At 48.9% G+C, this 14,430-nt stretch overlaps 1 protein-coding gene and 1 pseudogene across 1 annotated transcript in view; both read left to right on the forward strand.

Annotated features, from left to right (window-relative positions):
- CAHbeta (carbonic anhydrase beta) overlaps positions 1-14,430 on the forward strand; it is a 92,760-nt gene that overhangs the window by 63,172 nt on the left and 15,158 nt on the right. Inside the window, exon 4 of the mRNA XM_068344098.1 lies at positions 8,205-8,366. Within this exon, the coding sequence (XP_068200199.1) occupies positions 8,205-8,366 (162 nt within the window). The remainder of the gene's footprint in view (positions 1-8,204; positions 8,367-14,430) is intronic.
- Positions 4,592-4,710, forward strand: LOC137614517 (5S ribosomal RNA; annotated as a pseudogene).

Below are 14,430 nucleotides of genomic sequence, written 5' to 3' on the forward strand. Positions count from 1 at the left end.
TTTTCCACCTTGGGTGATTCTGATCCCATTCATTTTGATCCTGCTCTCTCCCATTTGGTAATTTACATTCTTTAGCCACCCTATTGATTATTATAGTGGCTGATTCCAATCCAGTACAAACTGAATTTACATTAATTTCATCCAAACTGGGAGGTATTGCCTCCTCTATTGCTCGTTTAAATCTATTTAGATCTACTTGCTTGCAAGCAAGTCCTCTCGTTATGCAACTGTGATCTCGATAATTTGAGTCAAAGTAAGATCTGCCCAAATCTCTTGCACGTTCAGTCAATAATGGAAGGGTCACATTCTTCGTACTAGTGAGATTAAGCCTCACCATCATCGGGGCATGGTCAGATATTAAAAAGTTTTGATTTATTTCAACAGACTTCAAGTGGTTAAGTGATTTTTGTGAAATAATGCACAAGTCAATTTCTGATACCCAGTCTGACCCCCTTCTGAAAGTTAAGCCGCCCCCAAAAGTGTGTTCTCCATAAACAAGGTGGTTACCAATTACCATATTACTGCTCTGACACATATTCAACAAATTCCTACCATTACCATTAATATTCAAATCAATCACCCCACTGTATATATATGGTTCAAAGTTCTCGTTACAAAGAAGGGGAATACCTACACGGGAATTAAAATCCCCCATTGCTACTACATTTTCATACTCATTCATAACAGCTCCAAGGTTACCAAAACATGTTGGTACAAAATAAGGCGAATCACTTGGTGGTATATAAACACCTCCAAACATAAACCCAGGATAGCATGATAATTCAACCCAAATTTGACCTTCTATATTCATATTCACAAATTTAATGACACTCAATAATGAATACTTTACTAACATTGCCACTCCACCTCTTCTACCACAATACATAGACGGATTTTGGTATGTATAAAAGCCAGGTACATTTATTTTAGCAGTTGTTTTTATCTCCAATAGCCAAACAATATGATAATTAAGAACAAAAGATAAAACATCTTGATTATTCATCTTATCCTTTACTCCTGCAACATTCCAACAACACATATTTAGTTCATTGGGGCAACCACTGTTTTGTGACCTTCCTAAAAATACGAAGGTGCGTACCTATCAATCACAAGACCGTCCCGCAACAAGACACGTCGTTGCTTGTCATAGAATATGCTTGCTCCCTGATTTTCTGCCCTCTCTCTTTCTTCTCTCTCACGCTTCCTTAACCTTCCTAGTTCCTTTCTCACTGCTGGGTGGACATCTTTTTTCACGTAAATAGACGAAAAAGGTTCAGGTTTTTCCTTCAAGTTTTTGGCCTTATCCAAGATGTTGTCCTTCTGTCTCTGGTCGTCGACAACTACCAGGATTGGTCTCTTCCTCCTATCATTCACCTGACCAAGCCTTTTAATTTCCCAATTCGTTGGGTCTAAAGCTTCATCGCATCCTACTTCATCCAGAATCCTCCTCAATTTTGACTGATCATCCCTTCCTATATTGTCTTCTACTTCTGATACTCCAGTAATGATGATTTTTCTTGACGTTCTCTTGCATCCAGTGATTCCAGGAACATCTGCTGCTGACTTATAATACTAAAAGCTTGTTTTAAGTCAGATGACAATTCTGTCACCTCCTTTCTTATTTGCTTCATTTGCTCTACTTCTCTTGTCAGATTCCTTATTTCTTGCAGTAATATTGCGTTTGAAGGTTCTTCATTAGTGTGTGCATTAAGGACTGTCCTCAGTGCCTCCTTCAGTTGGGTGTTCGTCAGCCTATTAATTTGGGTTTGGGACAAGTTCCTAACATCTTCAATAGTTTCCAAGTTAGCCATTTGGTTAAGTATGCCCTCAAATTGCCACTCAAATCATAAAAAACGTTATATAAACAAAATCTGTTGTCATGGCAACCAAGGAAAAAAAACTTCGTGGGGCCAGGGAGATTGTAAATGCTCCCTTGAAAATATAATTCACTCTATTTAATGCCCTTATCACAGTGTCCCGTCAATCACCAACACTTCATATAGTCACACACTTTATCAATCTAATTCACTGTTCATGCTAATACAGGAAAAACCAGAATAACTGAGAGCAGCTCTGTTGTGATGTTTCTCAGTAACGCCATCTATCCAGAAAAAAAAAAACATGCTCTCCAATGTTCGCCCCCGCGCGAACCAACGGTCTTCCATCGCGCAAACGGAAGGTTTCCGTCGCGCGAACCGACGGTGTTCCGTCGCGCGAACCGACGGTGTTCCGTCGCGCGAACCGACGGTGTTCCGTCGCGCGAACCGACGGTGTTCCGTCGCGCGAACCGACGGTGTTCCGTCGCGCGAACCGACGGTGTTCCGTCGCGCGAACCGACGGTGTTCCGTCGCGCGAACCGACGGTGTTCCGTCGCGCGAACCGACGGTGTTCCGTCGCGCGAACCGACGGTGTTCCGTCGCGCGAACCGACGGCGTTCCGTCGCGCGAACCGACGGCGTTCCATCGCACGAACCAACAGTGTTTCTTCGCACGAACGTCGGCTTAATTCTTGCAGTGTCCATTGCTCGTCTATGGGTTATCGCTCGCACATGCTCTCCAATGTTCGCCCCCGCGCGCACCAACGGTCTTCCATCGCGCAAACGGAAGGTTTCCGTCGCGCGAACCGACGGTGTTCCGTCGCGCGAACCGACGGTGTTCCGTCGCGCGAACCGACGGTGTTCCGTCGCGCGAACCGACGGTGTTCCGTCGCGCGAACCGACGGTGTTCCGTCGCGCGAACCGACGGGGTCCGTCGCGCCAACCGACGGCGTTCCGTCGCACGAACCTACAGTGTTTCTTCGCACAAACGTCGGCTTAATTCTTGCAGTGTCCATTGCTCGTCTATGGGTTATCGCTCGCTGACCACCAGCTCTCGCCCTTCCTACCACGCTCGCCCTCCTTCTGCGCTCCTTCGCTCACCTTCGTTTGCGTTCCTGCGTGACCGCGCATGGGCGCTTCCACGTTCGCCCACGCGCAAATCATTGATTTATCATCGCGCGAGCTCCAGGGCGATTGTGACCACGATTCCCATTGGGGTTTTCGCAGCATGGCCAGCCCTGGCGAGTTCTTCTGGAGCGTATTTCCAGAACACGGCCTCACCCCGTAAACGCAGAGCATGGCACTTTCAAGATTAGGAAGAATCTTCAGGGAGGTCTGAGCAACACTCCTCTTTCCAGAACCTGGGTTAGCCCTTGCCCGTCATTCCCTGGAAGGATTTTTGGCGGGTGCTTTCCGTTCGAGATTTCTCCATCGGCCAAGGGGTGACTGCTTATTCCTTCCTCTTCTCCGCCTCGTGTAGGGGGCTTACCAGGTCCTTTCCCTCCTCGGTTACGGCCCGAGGTTTGGTTCAAGGAAGCTACAGGAAGATCATGGATACTTTCCTCCTCTCGGGCTCAGGCACCTTGGCGTTTCTTCGTTAAGTATCTAACTTGCGGGCAAGCTCGATGTTGGACCATCTGGACGCGCTGACCGAGGGCTTCCTTTCGGGTGTCTCATCCATGGATGTCGACAACCTCAGACACCCTTCCATCCTTGAGAAGAGTTTGTTTGTGCCCAAGGACAGAGACTTAGACAGCGGCTGTGCGGAGGAAATCGACTTCCGTTTTCACTCCTCCAAGGCGCTTTCTTCCAGACTCTGCAGGGCTCCAGCGCCTTTTTCTTTCAACCACGTCGGCCTAAGTTATCGGCTACGACAACTGAGACAAGGTGTCCAATTGCAGTTTCCTCCTGTCAGGAACAGATGGCACAGGAGGCTCCCCGGGGGGGGGGGGGGGGGGGGGGGGGCATAGTCCTAAAGGGAGCGGCAGAGTTCACGAACTCTAGGATTGGCACCCCCCCCTTGCAGGTTTCTTGCTGGGAGGATGCCTAAGGTTACTCATCCGGATGACAGCTTCCCGATGCCCATTCCTGCCCGATCTCTGTGATCAGCCAAAGATATCGCGCCTGCCGTCTCTGTCAGCGAATTCAGTGTCTCTGAACCTCTGTGCCATAGGGTCGGCAAGAGTTGCCCGTTTGGGCAGGATGATCCATACCTTAGGAGAAGGTCCTCCATGGGATCATCGACGGCTTCACCCCCGGCTTCTTCAGTCGATCCTTTCTTGTAAGGAAGTACTGTATCTGAGTCGGGAGTTCCGTAGTCGACCTCTCAGCCCTGATCAAGTTTGTCGAACAAACTTCGTCCAGCGTAGAACAGCAGAATCGATCAGACTGGTAACGAGGCGACAGGACTCCTTAAACCCTGGATCGGAAGGACGGGTACTTTCAGTTCCCATTCCATTCATCTTCCAGGGAGCTCGTGGAATTCAGCCTAGACTGCAGGTATTCCTGCTTATGATGCAATGTGGCGATCCCGCCGTGGCATCGCAGGTTTTTTTCCCCAGAGAACTCTCCCTGCTTTCCTCATGGCCGCTCAGGTGCAGGCTTCCGCCTCCTTCGCTTTTTGGAGGGCTGGTCAACTCCGGTAGGCTCGGGTTCGACCTTCTTCAGCGCCGGGACAAGCTTCCGGATGCTTACCATGAGTGTGGGTTCATGGTATTTTGCTAGGAGCCTTCTCTCTTCTGCCTCAACATCTGGAGTATCTGGCCATGATATTGAGTCAACGGACTTACCACGTTGGAAACCCCGCTTCTCGTCCGTCCAGCGAGGTTAAGCAACGTCGGTTCTGGTCGGTACTTGGATGGGTGACCACCTGGGGACACCAGATTCTGTTGCCACCTCCTCCGAGCCTTCCCTTCAGTTGACTGTGGCAAGGCTGAGGAGAGTCGCAGTACCTGTTCTCGGTCAAGCAGAGCTTTCAGCCCTACCTTGGAATGTTTCCTAGTTCTCCTTTCCTCATTGACCCGTCTATAGTTCCGAACGGTCGCCTCAGGATAAGTTCCATGTGGGCCGGTCCAAGTTCCAGTGGTTTCAGGCAACGATTAACCGGACTTCCTGGCCCCTATGGGACCAGCAGAACTATTAGACCTGCAATGGGTGTTGACCTCTGGAACTTCTTGATGGGAGTGGATATTCTCGTCCTTTCCCCACATTCTTGATGCTGTTCTCGGACTCGTCAAAAAAAAAAAGGGGGGGGGGCATGTTCCGGTCCAGGCCTATGGTCAGGACCTGAAGGATACCTCTCCATCATTCAGGCAGGCTTAGGGGCCGTAGTCTGGCCCCTCTACAGATCCTACAGCTCCTGCCGAGTCGCTCCGTGCGCGTCGACTTCATGATTCTGGCGTATTCCAACCAGCAGGGGACGCATTTTCACACCTCCACATCTTGCAGTAGAGATACCGAGATGATTGAGATACTCTCAATACCAACATCGGCTCTCTCATTCCAGGCAGAGGAATGTTCTCTCCGACTATCCGAGCAGAGCCTCGTAGAGAGAGTGTACCTGGGGGTCTTTGGCCTTGAGTAACCAGCAAGCCCTGGTCTGGGGGACCTGATCGCGACAGCTTGGAACCTCAAGCTTCCGCTGTCCTTCCCCCCAGTCTCAGACCCCGAGACTCTGGTAAGATGCATTCCGGTGATGGTGGGACAACTTCGACGCCTGCGTCTTCCCTCCCTTTTGTCTGAGGAGAATGGGTCTCAACAAGACCAGGTTGTCTGTCAACCTTTCAATGGGAGAGCTCCACTGGGACTATGCGCAGAACGGTTTCTGGACCCTCTGCTTCCCCTGACGGAACTCCCGGGAGAGCTTCTCCCACGGCACAGACTACTCAAACAACCACACTGCAACATCTTTCACGAACCGGGGCGTCGCTTCGGCTTCATGCCTGGAGACACTACGCCTCCTCCTCAAGAAGAGACAACCCGCAACAGTCGCGGGACGGAGGTCGCGTCATCTGCGATAGTCATCCGCAGGGCTCTTCCAGGCGAAGTGAAGAGTCTTCGGTGGTTGGTGCCGTGGGAGATATACCTCTTCCCTTGAGGCCTCTTCTCCAGCAATAACGGTCTTATTGCCTTTCGGCGGGAGGAAACTCCTTTCCGCTCTCGGCAATGAAGCCTGTCGCTCAGCCTTTCCCTAACCTTCAGGCTTAAAGGAATAACTTTTTCCTGCCCTCTGGATCTTTCCTCGCTCATGCGAAGCTACGATCGTCCCTGCCCTAGTCGGAGTGAGACCTCCAACTTGGAGCATGGCTCGGACTTTTTAGTCCCTTAAGAGATCTTCTCAAGACCCTTTACGACAGGCCTCGGATTGTTTCCGTCTTGGGTCTCCTGCTCACTCTGGCCGCGGCCAGTGTGTAAGCAATCTTCTTGGTCTCGTACGACTCCGCCCTTTCTAAGGAAGAGGGGGAGGCAACATTCAGGTTCGCTCCTGAGTTGTTGGCTAGACTCAGAATCTGGGGGTCCCGGCCCTTCGGTCCAATTCCTACAAGATTTCGAGTCTCCATTCTGTATCTGATATCCCAAAACCTTCTCTTTCTTGCCAGTAAAGGAATCGAGAGGTCAGCTTTGGGAACAGCTGCAGTTTGTCCTCAGTTGCAGCCGATTTGGGAGCACAAGGAGGACACGGGGGAGAGTCACCAGTATACCTCTTCAGCTCGGACTCAAGGACATTCATCTCAACCTGTCTCCAGATCCTCCCCCGTCACGTCGCCCTACAGCACGATGTTGGATACATCGCAACGTCCCTCGCCTTCGAGTAATACTACTCTGTGACGCAGGTGCTACAAGCTGGAGTCTGGAAGCGTCTAATGACCTTCGCAGCCCGCTTCCTGCAGGGCGTGACCCACAGGAGTTTCGATACGTTTTCTATCGCTCTGTGGTGGCTACACAACAGCTGGTCTAACCTCAGGCTCCTTTTTGGACAGGTAGCAGAAGGTTGAGGGCATTGTTATCAGGTTTTAGTCTGCATGAACGAAAGAAGTATGTCTGGCCCTTATTTCTTTCTTCATCATCCCCTCTACGGGGAAGCAGCATCCTGGTCTCTGCATAGCTGACCTCGAACCTCTGCAGGTAAACCATGCTTCCTTGTGTTCCGAGTATTGAGTCAATACTGTCGCGTCCCCCATACCCTGACGAGGTGGTATTGGGAACGTCCTAACCCAGAGTTCCTTCTGGAACTCCAGGTCAACTGCCTAGGACGGGTCACACTTCTTCCTTCACACGCAAGCTTATGTAGGCCACATGGTTTCTTGCGGAGCAAGGAACTTGTGAGGTGCAGGGACTCCCTTTCTCGAGTGCGACTTACTCGGATTCTGAGTCCCCGGGTAAAGCCAAAGCCAGTATGGCTGGGGACTTTCCACCCTACCTAAGGGGTAAGTCACCCAATGTAAATAGCGTGGTTTGTATTTCGGTTATGGAACAAATGATAAATTCGAAGATAATTTGTATTTTTCCTAACCATACAAACCTTAGCTATTTACACATATTTGCCCGCCAGCCCTGTCCCCCAAGGCAAGTCCTACCTCTAAGTGAAAGTGAGCATTCACCTGTGTGTGAGGGGGGGAGGGGTAGCTAGCTACCCCTCCCCTACCCCCCGCTAACTAGCGCGGGGGTAATACACCCTCGTTAAATTCTAATGGCTCGCCATTTCAGCTGCACTAAAAGGTAAACCCAATGTAAATAGCTAAGGTTTGTATGGTTAGGAAAAATACAAATTATCTCCGAATTTGTCATATTTGTGTGATTCTTTGTAGTGTACTGAATCATCTTTGGTACACTATACATTATTAATATATTTTATTTAATGTGTTATATGACGCCATACTTAACTGTATTTTTATTTATTAGTTAATGGTATTAATTTCTATCTCCAAAAAAATGGCTATTTTTGACACAAAAATACATACATACATATACCAAGGCACTTCCCCCAATTTTGGGGGGTAGCCGACATCAACAAATGAAACAAAACAAAAAGGGACCTCTTCTCTCTACGTTCCTCCCAGACACAAAAATAATTAAGATATTAAAATATATAAATAAACAATATAATGAGTAGTTCACGATATACTGAGGACGTGATATAGCTAGAGATTACTGTACACTACAGTATATTTGTATATTTGCCTTATTTATTGTCCTTATAGTACAGTATTGAAAATTTTTATTATTACAAATTTACCATTATTGAATGAAAATATCAAACAATTTCAAATTTCTAGACCACCTGTTGATTTATACAAAGAATTTAAATTGGTTTGATATGATTACTGTAATTCAGAAAACTCACAACAAAAATGGACTAACTTTTCTTTAAAATTTCTCATCCCTGCAGGCTATGAACATGTTACATTTGATGCGTAATTCTGATCGAACATCACAAGAAATAATAAAACATTCTCCGTTGAAGGCATGGCTTGTTCGTCATGGGCATTCATCTATTGCAAAATATGCCCAGCTAGAAGTTGCCGATTTTCAAGCACCTCTGATATTTCAGGTATTGCATTTTCTTTACTGTTTAGAAATGTAAATGCTCTGCAATTTTCTTCTTTTTGATTTGCCTTTCTGCATTATCTAATTACTGTAGTATTCTAATCAATTCTAAATAAAGATAGATCAACTAGAAAATAGGTAAGTATACTGTACTATATACTGTACATAAAAGCAGTATAGGTTGGGAAGACTAAAATGTTGGTTCAGGGCAACTTGACCTCATTGCATTAAGAGCCTGGACACTTCCATAGGTAATATTACACTTAGTTTTGTTTTAAATACTCCAGACTCAGGAAATACCAGACTTCATACAAATATTGCAGTACTGAATATCTCTTGAGGAACCATCTTTGTTCCAACGCGATATACAAACCTCGTAATCATTTAATATAGGAATTCGCTTCAGCTCAGCTGAAACAGCCGAAGAGAAAGAAAACCAGACAGTTGTGCTCATTGGTTGGCTGGCAGTATGGGCCAAGCTCGCCCCCCCCCTCCCCACCGCCAGCCCGCTTTCCTCATTCACTCGCTTCGGCTCAATGTGGATGGTTGCCTACTCTCCGTTCTCTACACTACAGCCTTTTGCCTTCTCTTGTGCTTGTGTACTAGTGATTGGTCTTTGTTATGAAGGAGAAAGTTACTCTTTAAAATGCGATGTTGTGCAGGCCATGGCGGGCGTTGCAGTGGGTGGCGTTCGTCACCTTCTGTAGACCCGCACACGCTCTGCTCGACATGCAGGGGAAAACCTTGCTCTCAAGGTTCTCCTTGCCGTAGTGTGAATCCTGGCCGCCATTTTGGGAAGTCCGGATTCATAGCCTGTCGGGGTTTTCTCGGATTTCGCCGGGGGAGTGGTTGACCTTAGAGCTCCCGCTATTTCGGCGATCCCGAAAGACACCCGATAGATTGCTGTTACTGATGATGACACGTTACCCGGTAAGAAGGGGGAATTTTGGGCGTCTCTCGGATTATCAGGTAAGCTTGACTTAAATTTGTTAAGACGCCGTTTAAATATGGCGGACGAGATTCAACAACGTCATTTGAATGATACGATTGTTGATGAACACATGAATGTAATTGAGTTTGTAACAGGGTTGCCAGGTTGGCCTTTTTCAGCTAAAAACATAAAATTTGGCCTTTTTTTTATTTGAAATTGGTTAGCCTTTAGCAATATCATAAAAGGTTGGCCTTAAAGGCTATACCTTTGGCCTTTTTTAACTTCTTAAAGCTGCAGTTGATCAAAGTTGGCCTTTTCTCACTTAGGAAACCTGGCAACCCTGGGTTGTAACTTTATCGACTCCCATGTTCACTGATGCCCCTGTTGTTGTTGACTATGTACCTGATAAAGCAATTGTTCCTGGCAAAATGCAAACTTTTTCCAAGGGTAAAATAATTGTAGGACTCCCTGTTAAAACAAGGGAGAGTAAGGTTTTAATCACTGAGATTTCTTTAACGACTGATGTCAACTCCTTTACAGCTTCACCTGCAAGTCAGTTAAAATTAAAATCTGCCAAATCTTGTGCTGATAAGCAGTTAAAATTAAAATTTGCCAAATCTCCTGCTGATACAATATGTTTTTCAGGTTCATCATGTTCACCGACCACGGCTCTTCCTACAGACATGGCTCAGGTTATTCATCCTCGTCCAGTGTCGTCTGCTGTTGCCTCGACCAACATTCCAGCACCTCGGAGTGGGCACAAGAAGAGGAAGCCTGGGCGGTATTCCTCTTCTAGTTCCTTCTCTTCATCTTTATCTTCTGACTCTGACTCTTCTCCCCCAAGGGAGAGAGGAAAGTGAAGAGGGCCAGGAAGGCCAGTCGCAGTCGAAGGGACATGGCGCCCCGAGACACCTCTTCTCCTCCGGAGAATGAGGGCGATGTGCGAGATTCCCGTGTTCCCCGCACTAGTGGGACTGTTCACGGCGAATCTCACGCAAGGCCTCCATGCACGATAACCGCGCTCGAGGGCGTAGGTATCGTCTCCCAGAGCATGGTGACGAGGTCCTCGGGCCCCCGATCTACTGCCCAGACTCGAATTGAACCGCTCTTGAGCGGGGAAAGGAGAGTCCTGGCTTCGGCACGAGAAATCTCAGCTGTGGTCTCTCGTGAAGAATCCGCGGTACGCACGACTACCTCCATGGGGGTAGCCACGTGGTCCAACTCAGCGACTCGTGTCACGTGAGCAGGGAGCAGGCCCAGACAGTCGCGTACTTGAACCGCGCGACTCGGGCCTGGCATGGAGTCACCTTGCGGCTCGGCCCACGGCATGGGGGCCGGTCGTGCATGATCAGGCTAGCTCTCGCGCATACCAGCCGCGCAAGATGCAGCCAACCCCCATGTTTTCTGGCTATGTAACAGGTGAGGCCGCGCGCACCACTCGCGCGACTAACCTGTCTACACCTCCTGGTGTGAGCGCTGCAGTTCCCAGCGACCCCGCTCGCGCTCAAGCTCCTTCGGGAGCTTTGTGGGGCTCGCAGCAACCAGTCACGCCCTTAGTTGCAGTGGGAACCTCGATGCATTCCATCGGGGATGAACCCTGCCAGGGTCCTTCCTTGACTCCTGAATACACGCCAGGTTCGGTCCTAGGACCAGAGCAAGGGTATTCATGGGGATGTCATCACCCGTGCAGCATGTCGCTTCCCCTACACCTACGGATGTAGTAGGACCGAGGGATCAGCCACTTCCACGGCCTTCACCGGCCGTGGAGACGGAAGATCCCGAGGTTGAGTAGCAGTTCCTAGAGGTCATTAACCCCATGCGTGAGATTAATGGCCTCAGGGCTCCTCCTGCGGTAGCGTCTGAGATAAGTGTACAGCCTTGGAGATCCTATGGGGAGCTCCTGAAGGCAGTTCACGGTCCCTCACACTACCTTGATTGAGACAGGCTGCTCGAGCATTGGACCGAGTGAGAAAGTCTTTCAAGATTTTCGGTGATCAATCTATTCTGAAGAAGTGTTTTAATTCTTTCATTCTACCTTGTTTTGAGTATTGTTCTCCTGTCTGGTGTTCAGCTCCTGATTCTCATCTTAATTTGTTGGACAGAAACTTACGGTCTATTAAATTTCTTATTCCTGATCTAGACATTAATCTCTGGCACCGTCGTTCAATTAGTTCATTATGCATGTTGCATAAGATTTTTCATAACTCTGACCATCCTTTACATTCAGATCTCCCTGGACAATTCTATCCTGTTCGTAATACTAGGCAGGCAGTTAATTCTAATAGCCAGGCCTTCTCCATCATGAGGCTCAATACCACGCAGTACTCTAGAAGTTTTATTCCAGCTGTTACCAAGTTGTGGAATGATCTTCCTAATCGGGTAGTTGAATCAGTAGAACTTCAAAAGTTCAAAGTTGGAGCAAATGCTTTTTTGTTGACCCGGCAGACATTAGTCTTTTTATAGTTTATTCATGACATATTTGTTTTTGATGTTGTTAGTAGTTTATATATGACATGTCTGTTTTGACGTTGTTACTTTTTTTAGAATGATTTATTGTTAATTTGTTCTCTTCATTTATTTATTTCCTTATATCCTTTCCTCACTGGGCTATTTTTCCCTGTTGGAGCCCTTAGGCTTATAGCATCTTGCTTTTCCAACTAGGGTTGTAGCTTGGATAGTAATAATAATAATAATAATAATAATAGGCTAAGGTTCGAACAAGCTTCTCCCTCAACGACTCCAGCGACAGAAGAGGTACTATGTCATTGAGTCTTCTGTGTCTTGTCCTCTCCCTCTCGACCCCACAGTCGGAGCGCTTGCGGGGGTTCCTCGGTCGAGAGCTTGAAATCCCAGAGAGTGGCCTTCTCGGCCTCTGAGATTTCAACAATAGAGCCCATCTCTGTAGCTGCTCTCAAGGCTGCTTCGTGGCACGACCACTGGTGTGGTACGGCCACAGTGTTCGCGCGGGACACCAAGCTCGCTAACCCAGAACACATGGAGCAGTACAGGAACCTGGTTTTGTCTGGTGGGAAAGCTGTTGCTTTTCTCTTGGACCAGCTTGCTACCCAGTATGCCAATCTGATGCTCAAAAAACGTGAGGCAGTAGCCACTCGTTTGGCGAGATAGATTGGTTCAGGAGAGGCCCTGGCACTCAAGAACTTTCCTATTAGAGCTGCAACTTCTCTCTTTCCACCAGAGGAAGTTCGGGCCGCACAGGATAAATGGCGCCTTGACTCGAAGGACTCCATTATCCACCAGGCGCAAGCTGTGAGTTTCAAGGGACCTGGTCCCACGAAACTATCCGCAGCCAGGCCGAGTCAGGCCAAGCCCACAGGAAGTGGCAAGAGTACCACTGGTCGTGCTCCTGCTGCTCCTGTGCAGCTGAGACCTGCTCCTATTTAGAAGGGTTCTGCCCCCAAACAGACCTTTCAGCCTCCCTCGGGAGCTCCGCCACGGCCGGGAAAGAACAGGGGCAAACAAGGGAAAGGGAAAAGCTGAGATTGGCTTTCCACTTCCCATGCTACGGAGGGTAGGAGGATGCCTATCACGCCATTGGGTGATGTGGCAGTACCTCAGGGCCGAGGAATGGGTAGTGTCGACCCTTCGTGAAGGGTACAAGCTCCTATTCAGTTTCATCGCCCCCCCCTCCCCCCCATCCTCCACTCCAATAGCGTTCCACACATACGCTCCAACATCCCTGAAGGCTCTGGCCTTGGAGGCGGAGGTCCAGGAAATGTTGGAGAAGGATGCGCTAGAAGTCGTACACGATCAGTCACCAGGAGTTTGGAGACCGATCATCAACCTTTCGCCATTGAACAAGTTTGTTCAGCAAACTGCGTTCAAGATGCTAACAGTTCGCATTGCGCTGTTAGCCATCAGGCAGTACGACTTCATACTTTCAATAGACTTTAAGGACGCGCGCTTTCAAGTACCAGTTCATCGGTCGTCTAGAAAGTACCTCCGATTCACCTTCCAAGGCACGGTGTACCAGTTCAAACTCCTGTGCTTCAGACTGTGCACAGCTCCCCAAGTGTTCACGCGAGTGTTCACGACGGGAGCAGCTTGGGCCCACTCGAGGGACATCCGCATACTGATGTACCTCGATGACTGGCTGATTCTCGCTCCCTCGCAGGAGCAGTTGAGTCAGGATCGAGACTCGCTTCTGGCAGTCTGTCGCAATCTGGGGATCGTGGTGAACTGCGAGAAGTCGAACCTCATTCCCAAGCAGAAGGTGAAGTATCTGGGAATGCTGATCGACTCGGCATTCCAGCCTTCCAGTGGCAAGCTCTTCTAGGTCACCTCTCCTCACTGCAGAAGCTCGTTCCTTTCGGGGGAGATCCATCTCCGCTCCCTTCAGTGGTGTCAGAAGGAGCAGTGGTCGTCAGCCACCGATCCTCCCTCTCGTCCTGTCCTCATGGAACGCGAGGTAAGGGAGGATCTCCTTTGGTGGCTAAATGAGGAGAACCTCAGGAGAGGGTTTTCTCATTAACCCTCCTCCACCTCAGTTCCGTCTGTTCAGAGACGTGTCCACGGAAGGTTGGGGTGCACACCTGGACGACTTGGTCATGTCAGGTGTGTGGTCGGAAGAGAAGAAACACCTGCACATCAACGTGCTGGAAATGATGGAAGTCTCGAGAGCACTTTCATTTCCAGGCCCGTTGGAGAGAGCACTTGGTAGTGCTGATGAGCAACATCCCTTTCAGCAGTTGACGAAGCAGGTGTTTCTGTGGGCAGAGAGTCAACACGTAACCTTGTCAGCCAGGTATATTCCAGGCAAGAGAAGTGTTCGGATAGACGCCCTGAGTCGCAGAAACCAGGTAATAGGGGCAGAATGGTCTCTTCACCCTTGGATCACGAGTAGAGTACTCGACCTCTGGGGAGAACCATGCATCGACCATTCGCAACACGGCACAATGCCAAGCTTGCTGTGTTTTGCTCTCCAGTACCAGATCCCGCAGCTGCGTTTGAGGACGCACTGCAACATCCTTAGGATCTACTTGATTGCTACACGTTTTCCCCCCTTTTTGCTTGCTTTGCGCAGTCTTGTACCAGGTCCTAGTAGCTCCATGACTCAGGATGACTCTCATTGCTCCACTATGGCAACACATGGAGTGGTTTCCCGATCTGTTGTCGCTCC

The sequence above is a fragment of the Palaemon carinicauda genome, chromosome 20 (genome assembly GCF_036898095.1).
Source record: "Palaemon carinicauda isolate YSFRI2023 chromosome 20, ASM3689809v2, whole genome shotgun sequence".
Lineage (NCBI taxonomy): Eukaryota > Metazoa > Arthropoda > Malacostraca > Decapoda > Palaemonidae > Palaemon > Palaemon carinicauda.